The sequence below is a fragment of the Micropterus salmoides genome, unplaced genomic scaffold (assembly GCF_014851395.1).
Source record: "Micropterus salmoides isolate LMB-PRFRI ecotype aquatic unplaced genomic scaffold, ASM1485139v1 Ms_hic_scaffold_11, whole genome shotgun sequence".
NCBI lineage: Eukaryota > Metazoa > Chordata > Actinopteri > Centrarchiformes > Centrarchidae > Micropterus > Micropterus salmoides.
In genome coordinates, this window is record NW_024040152.1 from 8,291,322 (window position 1) to 8,308,128 (window position 16,807).

The 16,807-nt window shown below is 38.4% G+C and overlaps 1 protein-coding gene across 6 annotated transcripts in view; it reads left to right on the forward strand.

The window, feature by feature from the left end:
- Positions 1-537: 537 nt before the first annotated feature.
- Positions 538-16,807, forward strand: part of il21r.1 (interleukin 21 receptor, tandem duplicate 1) — a 23,741-nt gene continuing 7,471 nt past the window's right edge. The window contains exons 1-8 of one of the 6 annotated variants that reach the window (XM_038710688.1): positions 538-609; positions 2,244-2,465; positions 12,356-12,421; positions 12,703-12,817; positions 14,261-14,442; positions 14,756-14,889; positions 14,998-15,187; positions 15,405-15,492. In XM_038710688.1, coding sequence (XP_038566616.1) covers positions 2,456-2,465; positions 12,356-12,421; positions 12,703-12,817; positions 14,261-14,442; positions 14,756-14,889; positions 14,998-15,187; positions 15,405-15,492 — 785 coding nt within the window. In that variant the 5' untranslated portion in view covers positions 538-609; positions 2,244-2,455. The other 5 variants (XM_038710689.1, XM_038710687.1, XM_038710690.1 and 2 more) reach the window with 5 other exon arrangements.

Sequence of the window (16,807 nt, forward strand, 5' to 3'; positions counted from 1 at the left end):
TTGCCAAACACAATTTCCATACAGATGACATGTGAGGATCCATGAATAAAACAAACAAACATGACCTTACCTTTGTGTATTAAAAATTCAAGCTTCAGACCTTTGGGGAATTCATAAAACTACAGGTAGTTATATTTAATATTTTTGAAGACTTCTAAAACCATATAGCTATCAAAAAGATACATTTGTGTGTCACCTAATGGTTTGGATAGAAATAAGTATTCAAACGACTGCATTAAATGTTAACAATTTGCCGTAAAATGCAAAGTATCAAAATTAAAACTGCACATTATGAATAATGACCTGATTCTTTTCACAGTGTTATTGTTAGGCCATAATCACTCAGGACACATTTCTAAATGCAGAGATCCATGTTTTCTCAGTTATTAACTCATTGCACACATGCACCTGCAAACCATGTGTTTGGTTTGCATATCATTTTGGACAGCTTCTTCATACTCTAAATATGCAACACAAGGGGTTAATTTATTTTAACCAGCAAAAGGTTAACTTTTAACTAGGCTACATCCTCTGTATGGGATCAGTTCCTTGATCTGCCTGGAGTCTGAGCAACAGAGTTTCAATCAGCAGAACACCACTTCCTTAACTGTAAGTATTTTCTTGATGTAATAAGCCTGAATGATCTATTTACTGTAAAGAAAAATCTTATTTTATGACTTTGAGCTTTAGTATTATAGCTATCTGTCAAATTTCACTGCATATAAAACGTGGCCTATAAGGGTGTAGAATTAGGTGTGTCCCTATAACATCCAGAGACTACAAAATTGTCCCAAGCAATAGATTTTATCAAACAAATTAAAATATAAGCACTGTTGTCCATCCGTGTACAGTCAGTGTATTTGGTAAACAAACGGTCAGCAGCAAATTAGCGAGAGTTACGAAACTACGTCGTAGTATTTGGGCCGCTGTTAAAAACATATCGTTCTGAGATTTCGAGAATTAAGTCATAATATCAGTGTGTGTTTCGAGATTCGAAAATAAATTTATAGAGCTCTGTTTTCTTTAAAACCTGACAAGCCTGAGATTAAGTAGCACTAACGTGATCACACCAGAGGTTGGCGCTGTGGGTTTACAACTTCAAGTACAGCCGAAGAAGTCATCGTCAAGCTGTACTGCCTGCTGCAAGTGAGACGGTGTTTGATTTTACTTTTGTTTCTCAGTTAATAATAGCAAATCGTAGACAAGCAACATTTATTGGCTCCAATCAAAATAGCCCGTTTATTGCGAGAAAAGGGTGCTACGCTAACAGTTAGCTAGCTATCAGTTAAAGGACAGTTGACGTTGAGAACATAACGTTAAAGTCCCAAATGTACTACTTATAGACCGTATACAAAAAGGTACTACTGCGCTGTTACACAAGAAGGGGTTCTCGTTTTAATGCAGCAAAAGTGGCAATTACGACTGTAATGGACTCCGGGTGGTGTACGAGATGGACAAGATGAGACGAGCAATCTGAAAATAAACTGCAACTCTATCATCATCCAGTCTGAGATCACCATTTCAGACTGGTTCTCGTGACCGCTTAACGTTACTGATTCAAATCATGAGAGACAACGTGAGACAACAATGTGAAAACGAAATAAGCAACACATAACGGAGTTCCCCAGTGAGTATGCTTGGATAGCTGCTATAGTGCTTCTGCTTTATTCCCGTTACTGAAATTAGGTGTGTGTGTGCGCGCGCGCGCCAGTCAGTATTTCAACACTATTTATTTTAAAGCCTAGTAGTAATACTGATATTCTCTTGGGGGACTGCTTTTCTTACCCAAAAATTTCAGAAGATTCCATCCAGTCTTGTCAGGAAAGGCGCCTCTGAAAAGCCATATTGTATTCCACACATTAGATGAATTTAATATAATTTATTGTAATTTTTGTTTTTAATGTGGAGCAGATTTTTAAAGCATGTTTAAGGTTTCATGGCAGGTTTGTAACACCTTTGAACCTGTTGGGTAATATCATCACCTCCATATCAGACCAGTAGTAGTAGTAAAGTTGATTTAATACAGAACTTTTCCCAGAACAAGTCACAAAGTACTTTACAAAAGTAAAATAATAAAGCCATAGGACTATGAAAGCAACAACAAAGTGGAATCATTCACTGTTTGATATCCATTTTATTCTGAGAAAGGCTGTTGGTCTGATATGTCAATCTTCCCTCCCCTCATGAGAAGACATGGTCCTCTCTTTCTTCAGATACATCATTCTTTCTCTGTCTTGAAACAGCAATGCCCACATCACTGTCTGCAGAGTGGAGAAGAAGGCATTTCTTCAACCTTTGCATCTCATGTGGCGCTTCAGCAGCATAGATCTCCAATCCTCAAGTGAACACTGTGCACTCACATGGCTGCAGTGTAGCCATCCCTGTGAGAAAACCTGCCACTGAGACTGTCTACATCAAATGGGAGGTGTGCGTGAGAGGAGGATTGCAGAGTCTCATGAACAAAGGTATATTATCACTCATTACACAACTCATTTCTAGCTGGAACTCAAAGTGTCCTAGTTTATAGCTAACACTGTGTCTGTCATCATACCATTGTGCTTTAATATTGATTTCATTCTGCACTTGACAACTCGAGGTACTTGTGCTATACTTGAGTATTTTCAATTTATGAAACTTTGTACTTCTATGCCACAACATCTCAGACGCAAATATTTTACTTTCTTCTCCAATAAATTTGTCTGACAGATTTAGTTTCTAGTTACTTTTCAGTACAACTTCCTGTCCAATGAAAACCATGTATCTCTAAAATTGGATTTTAATCTTTCTGACAAACTTAAGAATTAAAGTAGACCTCCTATATTGTACTTCTGTGCTCCTCTATGGTAGCTTTGTATGATTCAAAGTTCCAAACAAAAATGTTCTATCTTATACTGGCACTTCGTGTAGGTCTTCATTTCAGCATCTGTCTACAAACTGTAGATGCTCCTGTCTCTTTGAGACCCCCCTCCTAAGCCCGCTGTCTTCTGATTGGCCATTGGCTTATGTATTTACCAGTTTGCCGCAGGGATGGGGCTGCATGTTCCTTTGTGGACTGGCCAGCATTCTCTGCCTGGATCAAATGACCATGGCTTTGTTCGAAACGGGCTAAACTGTTGTCTCAGAAGGTGTCTAACAGGACAGCGACGCATTGAATGTTATTCCAAACAGCTCAAACGATCTCTTCCTGTCTTGTAAGATGCCTTCAGACTGCCCCTGTAACGGCCGGTTTTCATCCTTGTGACGTCACAGGGATGAAAGCTAAATGCACCTCATATAACGCTCGCCAAGTGGCTAGTCCGACACGCCCTCTCAAACACCGGTGGAAAAACACTGAGCTGCAGCACACACCTCCTCTCCCTTCCAAACACTAGCTACCGTCCAGACAGTCAATGGACATAAAGATGTTACTGTGATGTAGAGACAGAGCTCGGTTATAACTTTATGGATGAAAAATACTTTTGTTACAGGTTCATAACTCACCACTCGGAAACTCTTGCTCCAGTTCATGTAGGCTACAGCTAAACCGAAGCTGTTTACCGGCTTTTGGCTGACCCGCCCTTCTCTGCTTCTGATTGGCTAATAGTCCTCAACTAGGAACTGCACAGGTGAAACTCCCAACAAAGATCATTTAGAGACAAGATGTATCACTCCACAGCTAAAACGAAGCCTTCAACACAGGGTGAAAAGAGGAGCTGCAGCAATGTGCAGTATGACAAACAATATGGTGTTTTTTGAAAATTAAACCATGTAAACCTGTTCTGGTACAACCCATAAACAGGATTTTGGACCTGAAAATGAGCATAATACCACCTCTTTAAGCAATAGCTCACGACAGGCCGTTCTTCGGCCCGACACGAAGGTTACCAAGTATGGCAAAAAGAAAGTAGGCAGACAGATGCACTATAATTTGACTTTGTTTTATTTCATCAACAGACATTTCTTTATGAATACAAAAAGTAGTTCCACCAGGCTCCCGGTAGGCTACATAGTACATGACGGTTGCTAAGCAACATACATGAAAGACTAGAATTAAAAACTATTTATGTATAACTGTTTGCACGTTGCCGTTGCAGAGAGTATGTGTTGATGTCACTTCCCTTCCGGAACACGCTGGCCTGAGTGGCAAAACATCTGTTACCATGGCTGCGTTTAGCAAACTAAAGGCAGTCGGACTTGACAGTGATCCAGCTGTTTCCCATTTTAGATGTGTTTACTGTTTTATTGATTTATTTTTATTTTTTATTTTTTTAACGCACACACAAACACTTTGTTTTATTTACTTTATTTATATATATATATATATATATATATATATATAGTGTGTGTGTATGTATGTATGTATGTGTATGTATGTATGTATGTATATGTATGTATGTATATATATATATATACACACACACATACATAAATAACACACACATATATAAATAATTATTATTACTTTTATAGTCATTAATGAACTGTTTAAAATTAATTGTTCTTTTGTCATTTATTTGTAGCTTTGACAATATTGTTGTTTTACATTCATGCCAATAAAGCTAGATTGAATTGAATTGAACTGCGTTCCACAACGTCACGCGCATACCCTCTGTTGTGCAGCCACAAAAAAGTGTCCAGCATCAGGAGATTGATTTTGGTAACTTATAATATGCTTGCTCTTATGTGCTGGCGGCCAGCAGAGCGTATATAATAACATAATGTAAATAATAACACTTTAATATTATTCCTACCATAAGGGCGTAATTGCGTCTCTCCTTGAGCAATAGTCTTTTGAACAGGCTATTGAAACTTAAACTTTGCTGCAATATCGCAAACATCTGGGGCAAGTAGTGGAGTGCTGTGTGTGTGTGTGTGTGTGCGTGTGTGCGTGCGTTTTCGTGTGTGTGAGAGAGGGAAATGTTGAATCACGTAATAAGCAATGATTTCTCTCTTTCTCTGTCTCTCTCTCACTTTATTTATCTCTGCCGGTAAGATGCACATTTTAATACCAGGTGTAAATGGGGCGTGAGAACCCCCACGAAGCTCAGATTATAACTCAAACCCTGTTTGTGATCCGTGATACGGATCTGTCCAAAGGAATTCATCGTCATACCCATTGTATCCGCTCATTATATCACTACTATGAACCAATCTGATTGGTTGATTTGAGCTACCCGTTTTATAATTTTAGTTTACACATATCTTAATAATCTGTCTCATTGTGAAAATGACCTTTGGTCTCATTTATAAACCAATGCGTAGGATCCTTACTAAAATCCAACGAAGGTTGAGGTCAAGGGCAACTGGACGTGGTTGAAGATACTAGAAGACGTTTCGTCCCTCATTCAAGAGTCAGTTCTGAAGTAGAACTTGACCTCAACCATCGTTGGATAACTATGTCCTGGATGACTGAGAACCTTCACAGACATCCTTACTAAAAGTGTAAAAATGGCTTGTGCCAAAATAAAGACTCATAATACCTTGCCTACAGTGAGTTCATCAAACAGACCAGTACTTGAAATATAAAAAAATAAGTGTTTAGATCTAAAGGTGAAGGCAAAAAACTAATTGCACCCAACCTCCAGAGCGTGGCTGCTACTGGTGGGGAAGGTGTGCCGGGTGAGGTGACTGGAGGAGGCAGAGTGTGTGCGGCAGCCACCGCAGTGTCTCAGGGCGTAATATTTTATCCACAAAAACTTTATGAAAACAAAATCATTCTGGGTGGTACATATATGTTAAATGCATAGCATTAGAAGGAATTATTAAAAACTACTGACACTCAGTTCTGCAATTCTTTCATGCTATTTGATATCTTGGATCCTCAACCAATGACGATAATTTTATCAGTTTACCTAGTTAATTTGGTTGAGGTGAACAGGAAAAACTATTGACACTCTGTTCTGCAGTTGTTTAGTCTATCTGATGTATGCAACAGTATACAATATGGCTTTTCAGAGGCGCCTTTCCTGACAAGACTGGATGGAATCTTCTGAAATTTTTTGGGTAAGAAAAGCAGTCCCCCAAGAGAATATCAGTATTACTACTAGGCTTTAAAATAAATAGTGTTGAAATACTGACTGGCGCGCGCGCGCACACACACACCTAATTTCAGTAACGGGAATAAAGCAGAAGCACTATAGCAGCTATCCAATAAATGAGATCCCTGGTCAAAATGGCATGAGCAATATTAATGTCCCCTCCAATAGAGATATACTAAACCTTAGTTAGCGTTAGAAACAAAAGATCCAGTTTTGAGAACAGGTGACACAAATGCCAAAAACTCCAAAAGTTGTTGTATTAACTCTTAATATAATCACCAAAATTACATACGTACATTTAAAGAGAAAATGCTACTGTGAAAACCTCCTCAACAACAACTTTCTTTTTAAACACTGAATGAAATCACAAGTTCACATCTGCAGTCATTTAGTGGAAATAAACAAAATAATAGCAAATATTTAAGGAAGCCTGTTCTTCATATTTTGCCTGTCATTTACATTAAGCCATAGTCTTTTTATCCACATCACACCTAAGAGAGATTTATATTTTAGACTGAACTGCTGCTGCTGCAGCAGACTGATGGAACCTCACACTGTCCAATATGACACTGAAAAAACACTTAGTTTCCCACACCCTTACATCACAGCTGCAAATGGGACACTTTCTGCTTCCAGTTTTTATTTGCATTTTTTTTACTGTCTGTACAGTAATGTAACCAACCTGGCTTATTACAGTGAAAGGTTTTGTACATCTTATGTGTGTTCTGAAACTGAGAATATTGTCAGAAGACTGTCAGGTGAAATCTGTTCTCAGTCTGCACTTGTGTTACACCACTCTTTTATGCCTTTGCAGTCTATTCAGTAGCACATCAGAGCAATTGAGAAGATCTGTAAACTGCAGCAGGTTCAAGTTAAACCTCTTTTACAGTGATCTCTAATGGCAGTGAAGACACAGCAGCTGCATAAAGGTGCATGTTGGTTCTGAGGTCACAAAAATTGGGTTTGAAAAAGGGGAAATGTATCATCTCCATTGAATCCATCCTAGTTATTAGCCACTGTAGAGCAGGCTGCGACTAATGATTATTCCGCTAATTATTTTGTTAATGAATAGAGTCCAGTTTTCTTGTTTTTTTTTCCTGAACAGGTTGGTTGGGCGGGGTCGGTGTGTGTGTTCACTCGCACAGACTTCACTCACTTAAAAACTTGAAATGACGTTACAAGTCGCGGTGGATATTTTACAAGCACATACCAGGTAACGTAAAGCAACATTGAACACAGGGTGCAGATGTTTGTTTGAGTTGTTTTATAGTCTGCGTCATTAAAAAGCAAGGGGCTCACCTGCTGCCGTGATAACGGATCGCGGGTGGAAAAGTATGGAAAAAAAGAGGACTGCGTAGTCTGCCGAGGCCTCTCTCCACCGCTTATTTGGGTGGGTGATTAACATCCCGCCCCAACTGTGACCCATGGTTTGATTGTATGTGTATTCAGAGCGAGTGAGCAAGGGACTTTCTAACTAATAATAATAAAATAAAAACTGCGTTAACGTGCGATAAAATAATTGTCGGCGTTAATTAATTAATGCGTTAACGCGATAATAACGCGTTAAGGTGCCCGTCCCTAAAAGTAATTTTTAAAACAGTTAAAGATGCCTGTGAATCCAAAACGCGTGTCCAAAACGCCAGAATGCTTATATAACCCAGTATAAATAGTAGAGTATAAAAGAGTTCATTATAAGTAAATCTGAGATTAAAAGTCATTTTATATTGAAGAACAAGGTAAAAAAATATGATGATATGTTTTTGTTAAAGTTGTTTTATGTTACACATATGTTGTATGATAAATAACTCTAAAAATATAATGTTTTAAAAACATGTTATGAGGAGTTCATGGGTTGTATATACAACTGGTAAATCTGTGGTAATTGTGCTGGAGTCTAATAGTGGGTTTTCACTGGTTGATGCCAGTGGGCATGAGAGAAGTGCATGATCAGGTAGTGAGCAGGTGTTTGAGTGAGTGAGTGAGTGATTGACAGAGAAGAGGGAGAAAAGAGTTCGGAGAATTGTATTAGCTTTGGCCCACAACCAAATTCAAACCATGTAAAAACCACAGAAATATGTTGTCTATATGCAATCCACTACTCCAGCTAAATCTGTCCATTTACACAATCTTTCCTGAGTATACAACCAGACCAGCCACATAAAGGCTTATGTATATAATTACTATCATTATCTCTAAAGTGCTCATTCATACAGTAGCCTAACGTCCCTATCCAGGAGTAAAATATTAATATCAGATTTGCATATATAGAAGTAATAAGCTTGATACACTATATGAATAAAATTCAACCAATTTAATAATAATCTGGATCAAGCCACCAAGTTCTTAAAGAACTCCAGCACAGAGAGAGGAACAAAGAAATATTAACACATTATATAAATGCAGCAGTTTTGCAGGTCTGGACGCAGAATGGGCCACATCAGGTCCGGATTCTGCAGACAGAGAAACAAACATGAGCACATCGCTCTCAAACACAGCCAGGTTGTTTACCAATCAGGAGCTGTGAAACAACAGCACGGCGCTGTCGATAAATAAAAAATAAAAGTTACCTTGCGTTCTCTGGTGGACCTGGATCAGCTGTTAGCTGTAACACACCACAGGGCTAATGCTAACGTTGCTATGTGGCTGTGTTTTAATGTATTAATGACCGGGTCAGTTTGTTTTGGAGAGGTGACGACCTCTGAGGTAATTCGGCTCCCGGTAGGACTCTGTCAGGGCTCTGAAGTGGACCCAGAACAACTCTAATCAGCTGTTAGCTGTAATGTTAAACACTAGCAGGACTAAAGTTACGGTGCGGCTGTGTTAAAACTATAGCACAACATCACTGCGCTGTAATAATGTTATGCTTTATTAAATGTCACATAATTAACAAAATAGCTATATAATGTCAGTCCAGTGACTGTTACCTGACAGCCGACCTGCCTCTCATTCTCCGGCGCTGTCAGTCACTCAGCCTGCCGAATGAATGAAAGACTGAGGAGGACCCATGTGAGCGGTGAACAAGTCGTTCATTCCTGCTCCACAGTAGGAGATGTCACGTGACAAATGAACGACTCAGACCTAGGGACCCACAGTTGAGAGTCTAATCAGTTGTTTCCTGTGCTGCCTGCTTAACACAGCCCTGTAGCTGAGCTGTCACGTGACAAATGAACGACTCAAACAGACCAACAGTTGAGAGTCCAAGATCCTTCACGCATGCGTGAAAATGAACGAATTACTCACTGAGTTCCTCCCGAGTCATACACACGATTAGGTCTTATGAACGAAACGTTCATTGAACGACACAACACTAGTTCGTTGCAAGTCAAAGAATCCACCGAGGAGATGATAGCAAAAATAGTAGCACAGTAGCTAAATAAGTAGCATAGTAAGCTACATAGTACATTCATTGGAAAAGTGAATGCACAGTATATCTTCAGTTAGCTAACAAAGTTCATCAAGAGGACTTATACATCGCTTTCAACGAGGAAACGCTGAGGAAAACCAGATAGCGCTCTGCGCTAACGTTACCAGGCTGCTTAGAGTTCCTCTGGCCACGTGGGAAAGAGGACGCAGAAGGCTCATCTCTTGTTCCTGAGGAGTCTGTCCCCGACACTTCGCTCGTAGACAGTGACTGTCGGTAGACACATCACAAAAACTCACAGAACTGCACCAGATATCAGGTACTTTTACTTTATTTAACTGCTCATTAACTGAGTGAAACGACCATTTGGTTTGGGGTCTCAACGTACACAAGCCATGCATCAGGCCTGCAACGTTGTTTCAAGTGATTTTGCCGGGTGTTACAGTGTGGGCCCACTGATATTTGTTACAGTTAAAGTGCATTTGTAGTGAACTGTGTTATTGTTATCTTGCTACAGAACTACTGAATTACCTCAGATCCTGTGTGAAAGGAGGGAAACTTGAAATGTGATTTATTGTATATTCCACCAATTGTTTATTTTGCATTAATTTTATTAAATATTTTTCCAACGAAGAGAACTTATTTAATCATATACCAGAGTGGTGTTTGATTGTTTTATTTGAAAGCCAGTTATCATATTTGAGTTTTACATTTTGACTACATGGGAAGTTAAGATAGTTGACACTAGCCAACAGCAGTCTTAGAAGTTACAGTTGTGAGTTTTCTCGTCCGACATTTCAGCTTTTTGGCGGCGAAAAGCATTCTGGGAGATCTGGCTATCTGAAGTCCACACAAGTCACCACCGATGCAGGCTCGGTAAAACGGGCGGAGCAAGAACACATTCGGGTATTTGACTGTATTTGGCTAGATGCAGACTTTGGAATTGGAACAGTACTTTGGCTGCGACTCATGACGTTTCACAAGTCCACAAGAACACCAGTACAGAAAAGCACGCAGATTGAGAAACAGTCTGAGTCTCAGTGTTGATATTAAGCAACTATATTCTAAAAGAACTCAGGGCCCAGCCCAAACTTACTTTCTAAAGGGTAGGAACATTGCACTAATCCATTTGAGAAGCTGGGACTGTCAATTGTTTGCGTTTTGCTTGAGAAATCACTATGTTAATTGACATATCGTTGTGGCTCTGTGGTGCAGCTCCTGGAGACCTAACCCAGTTTTGAGATCAGTGTCTTTCTCAAGAGCAATGGCAGGAACAGCTTTACAAAGGTGGTATTTACTGTTCAGTTTGTGCTTTTGTGACAAACCATCACCTCCAAAGTGGTCCAAAGCACTGCAGGTGCAAAGCTTTGTGGTATTTTTGTGTTAGAGTGGCATTTGGCTTTGACTTATATTGATACAATGACATTAAATGAGATGTGTCTGTACACCTACTTGCTGATTTGAATACTACCACAAAGGCCCACCCATTGTACAAAACAAAAGCTGTTATTTTGCGGTAATAAAGTTTAAATGGCAGGATTCTTACAATTCAGCTTCTGGTGGATGCCGTGTAAATCTAGCTCAAAATGCTCTGAGTTAATAACATTTAAGCTAACTTTAAATGACCTTGACCTTAATTAGTGACCTCTGAGGGGCTCCACAACATGATTATGACTCATTTAGTGCCAAACAAGACACTGCTGGAAATGACTAAAAACCCCTGATAAACTGCTATTATATCCATGTAGGTGTGTGATAAGGGTCTTCTAAAAGTATCATATCTCCGGTGTCAGTGTTTAGAATCATCTCAGTACTGAAAGCTATATTGGTTGTGTTTTGAGTAAATGTTAAAAATTATATGAGTAAGGAGGTGCTTTGTAATAATGAAGACATTTTTGACAGTCAGTAGAACACAGTCTCTTTGGTGAAGAAAAGGATGCTTAAAGTTCATCAATGTCTATTTTTATGTCATTTCCTCAACTGAAAATGTATTTAACATGTAAAAAAAGAGAATTATTTGTATTCCTTTATTTAGCTGTCACAAATATGATGGCTTAATTATTATGTAGAAGATCATTTCAGTTTCCTGTTGACTTTTTTTTCTTCTGGTTAGCTTTTGCATATTCATAGCAGCAGCGTGGATGTGGTGGGAAGGCACCACACAGACACCGCTCAAAGGTCTGAAACCACATCCTTAGTCACACCACTCATGATGACGCCTTTGCTATGACATTGTTCCATTAGACATTCTCACACAGACATCAGTGCATTAGTGACTCCGTTGGCTTGTTGACTGATTAATTGGCAGGGTTTTTCATTTTAAAAAAAGGTAGGTTGGTCGATTCTTTAAACATATTAGAAATGAGAACAAAAAATGTTGATGAAAATTAAATTTTTTTTAAGATGTAAGCTGGTTTAAGATAAAATTTGTTATTTATTTAATTACCTTTTAATTCTGACCAGTAAGCATTGATGTTCTTATACTGATGTATTTAATTATTGATGTTTGCTAATCATAATGTTGACTACATCTGAGATTGTAGATAGACTTATTTGATAACTAACTAACCATTGTCCTAAATTAGCAGCAAATCCCACAGGAAGGCTGACTCTTTTCCCCACGTTTAGTTGTAGTTTGTTTTTTTGTTGTGTTCTTTTTGGGGGGGGGGCCTCAAAACAAATTTAAAACAAATATATCTGTGTTTGGTTTCAGCAGCTGTGTTCCTTCTGTCTGAACAGTGGCTGATAACCTGTCAGTCAGTTCTCAATCAATAGTGACATACGCCCATTCGTTAGAACGCTCTCATTGGTATTAAATTATGCCACCAAAAGAGAAACACATTACATAGCTCTTCTGGGAATACTGTTTCATACACATTTTGCTGAAGTGGTGTGCTTTTAACAAAAGAACGTCTTATCTATTTATCTTGTACCTATCCGTGACCATCAGTGTGTCATCTGTATTTTTCCACTACAGTCCCCATGGCTCTGAAATCTGTGCTCTTATTGCTGCTGTGGGACCTCCATTTGTTTATTTATGGTGGTAAGTTGGCTTATCTAATATCTGTTATCTTCTTGTATTGATATGAATTTCTAAAGGCAGTTCCCCACTTAAAGTACTTAATTTAAGATGAACTTAAACTCTTGTACATTGTTATGTGATTGTCTTAATGGCACGGCCACGTTTTCCTTGAAAATTAGATTCTTGATGTCAGTGAGATTGCCTTGGTAAAATCATTTAAAAGACTAGACATCCGTAGAGCACGAATGTCATATTTAAATGCAGCGTTGTAAATTTAACCGCACGTTTCTTTTCTGTCGCAGTCACTTCTTTGTGCAAAGTCACCTGCTCAACGGACTACAGTGTCTCATTGAACTGTTCCTGTGCAGGCTCTGTGCCAACACATCCTGTCATCCTAGAAGTCAAGTGCTGGTACAGGTTGTCTTTAGTCTTGCTGTTAATCAGTGTGCTTTATTGTATGTTGGTGCATTATACAATATGTGACTTCATCATAGCAATGGTAATCTGGGAGCTAGCTGTTGGTTTTACCCTCTAAATTACACATTATCATGACAGTATCACCTGCTTGGGTCATTTTGAATATTGTGCTCGTAACAATTTAATAGATGTTATGACGACAGTTGTTATTGCCGTGTTGGAAACTTTTGAATATGGCATTGCATCAGAAGAATTGCTCTGCTCAAATGGAAACACTGCAGGGTGTTGAAGAGACCGCATTTCAATGCGAAGTTGCATGAAAGTATTTCCATCCAAATATTTTCAATAGTAACACCCTTCACTGATGTCTGAAATGTAAAATGTAAATTCAATAACAGTGGGCTACATGCATGCATGCCATTGATTGTACTTTACATTAAAGTATAACATTAACAAACATCTTTTAGAAGGATTTCTTAAATTTGAATATTTAAGTATTGGAACCAAGATATGTATCTAGAGGGTGAAAGTGCTCCCTGGTGGACAAATTATGTAAAGATGATACAGTTTAACTAACAACTATTTTGATAATCAATTCATCGTTTGAGTCATTTTTCAATTAAAAATGCCAAACAATCACTGGCTCCAGCATCTCAAATGTGAGGATTTGATGCTTTTTTTTGTCTTATACGATAATAAATTAAATATGTTTGGGTTTTGTACTTTTAATCAAAATAATAATGAATTTGAATACTTCACCTTTGGCTACTGGAAATTATAACAGGTTAGACGGATTTTTCTGACTTTTTTCTTTTTAGAGAAAAGTTAATTTAATTTATTGTACTGAGAAACTATTCTGCAGATTAATAATAATAATAATGATAATAAAAAAATAACTTAATAAATTAAATTAATATAAGTTTTGGACAGTTAATTTATTGTCCTGAGCTTTTAACAGCTCCATACATGGAGAGGGACTTATGTGAAACACACTTACAAGAAGCATTACTGTGAGATATTTAATGTTCTTTCTATGACGGGTAAAAAAGTAAACAACACCAAGCTTTGCTTTTGTCCCTCTGATGTGTTTTTGCCCTAAACAGACATTGATGATGTGAATTGAAGCTATTTATATACCTGCGCTGCATCAGTCTTGCTCTAAAACAACATCAAAATTAAACTACAACCCTTGGTACTGCGATGTCGACTTGTGTCACAGGGCATTACTGATTATAACACACTCTTTAAATGTAAATGTACTTTTATTTGTCACATACACATACATGTTGCAATATTCATCCTCTGTATTTAATCCATCCCTCATGGAACAGCGGGCAGTCGCTGTGCAGCACCCGGGAACCAACTCCAGATCTTATGTCAGTGTTTGGTCAGTGCACTGACTGAAGAAACCTAAAATTTTTTTGATGTCTTTATCTGTTGTAGTGATGGACAACTTAATGTTACTGGCAGCTGTGAAGTAACACCGCTTCAATCCTGGTGCATAATGTATCCGGAAATGCTTGAGGACGTTGCATCCATTGGAACAATGTGTACTGCGAGTCAACAAGGTGATCATGTATTAATGAATGCCAGTGAGTCATCCAGCTGGGCACTGAGTGATGTTGGTAAGTTAAACTGATAATAACTACGTGATTTGACATTTCAGTATTCATATTCATTTCTGCTGAACAGATTGGAGGATAACGCAGAAATTAAAAAAGGTCACAGACAACAGCATTTTCTGTTTTGTTTTTTTTTAAAGTACAGAGAATCCAGAGATGGCAATAATCATACTTGCAACTTTCCCAACTTACCCCAGTTGTCGTTTGGCAACGCCCACCCACCTGCTTTACCCTTGTGGCGTAGAACATTCTTGGCATACACTCATTTTCAATTTCATAATATTCCCCATGTCCCCATGGGACTTTACTTTCACAGTGAAACCTCCGCCTCCTTTCGATGTTCAAGTGACAAACACTGACGGATTCTACAACATCACCTGGAACTATGACCCACCTGAAGACTGTCTCACTTACACTGTCCGTATAAGAGAAAGCAAAGACTTGTCAAAGGTAACACATGAATAAAATACCAAAACACAAACTGGAATTGGACTTTAGAGGTGTTTCTACTGACGACTCCCATGCAAAGCTGTTCTGTTTTTAATTCCTTTCTGACAGGAACCAGCTTATTCCCTGTTAGTGGAACAAAAGCACATTCTTTTAGACCCTAAGAAGCTGCAACCGCGTGTCAACTATACGGTGGATGTTCAGGGCAAATACTGTCCTGGCTTTCTCTATGCGGGTCCATGGAGTGAGTGGAGTTCCACTGGAGAATGGAGGACTACAGGAACTTCTGCAGAGATTGACGGTAGAGGAGCATTGTACATTTCAGCCTATATGAATTTGTCTTCAAATTCAGTCTAAATCAGACTATTGAGGCCAGTCACAAACATTATTTTGTTGTGTTTTTATGCTTCACATCATCATACAAGTGTGTCTTTCTGCACTGATCCATCATACAAACATTTCAGAAACAGGACGATTGTTTCTCACTGCATACTTTATACGTTATTTCTCCTTTACAGGAAGTAAGGGATTTTGGTGGTGCGTGCCCATTTTGCCTGTTGTGCTCCTTGTCCTTGCTCTCCTGTTGCTGGGTTATTTACAAAAAACGTGAGTACTGTAAACACTGGAGTTACTTTCTTTTTCTACAAGTATTCTCAGTACTCAAAATGTCTCTTGGTAAACATTTCAATGGTTCGCATTTTTGTGTTCACAATATTTTCCAAAATATGTCTGGGTTTGCCACTTCATAATGTTTATGCTTCATTTATGTCTTTTTATTTCAAACTGGTGGTTTGATGTTTTTTGATTACTACCAGCTTTTGGAGAAACTTGCAACAATTAACATATTTGGACTCAACAAACTACTAAAATTATAGAAATAAGACCTGCAAATCGTATTAAAGGTCATATTTCCTTTGAATTTACACATCTGCATTCATTGCACAGACAAAAAACATTGCAATGTGAAAGCAAAGTCAGTCTTAATAAGGTCAGCAACATGTTGCTTCCAGTAAATGATTAGCAAAGCTTCTCACTGCTTCGATTTACACTTTCCTGGCACCACCTCCCACATATAGAGAAACCACTGATGTGCTGTATGTGCAGCGACACATTGCACTGAAATGTCTGGCAGACATAGGAAGTCATGCAGAGCATCAGTGTCAGAGAACTGAGAACACCTCATTTATTAAGGGCACACGGTTACAAGGGAAAAAAACAAGCTTAATTAAGTATATAAACTTAGCACTTGCACTATTTTCTGTTTCCATCCATTTTAAAGGATGAGATAAGAAGATAACTTCTGTGAGCTATAATGATTTCAAGTGGTTTTGGTTCAGTGCACCGCTTACATAAGCACTTCACAGTGAATCTCATTAGCTGTACCAGCAGTTTGCATATTTCTTGGCAGACATTAGTGATAGTCAACCGGTTTGGGAGGTACACTGAGCTAAAACTCATCCCACCTCCATGAAGGTTTTTAATGTTCCATTTTTGTTGAATCTGTTTTAGAGCGATTTTATAGTAATTTGGGAGGCTGCAGTTTGTGGTGCTGTGAACTTGTAATACTTGCAGGTGTTTTTCAATATTTTGTCCACTGCTTTTATGTCAATGAGGGCAGGCAAAATATTAGAAGCATCTGTCAATTTAACAGCTATCCAAATTGCAGCCAACAAAATCACCATGATGTTCAATCAACATCTCTCTGAAACAGCCTCAACAAAAACATGAACATTATAACCTTCATGAAGGCAGGACTTATCGCAGTATTGTTGAATACAGTAGCATACAGTTTATTGTCCCTGCGTCCCAACAGGCAATCCTACTAATAATAACAATAAACAACACAAAAATAATAAGCACGACATGCATCAGAAATCATCAGAAATACAGCAATAAATATTGTCCCGCTATTCTAACAAAA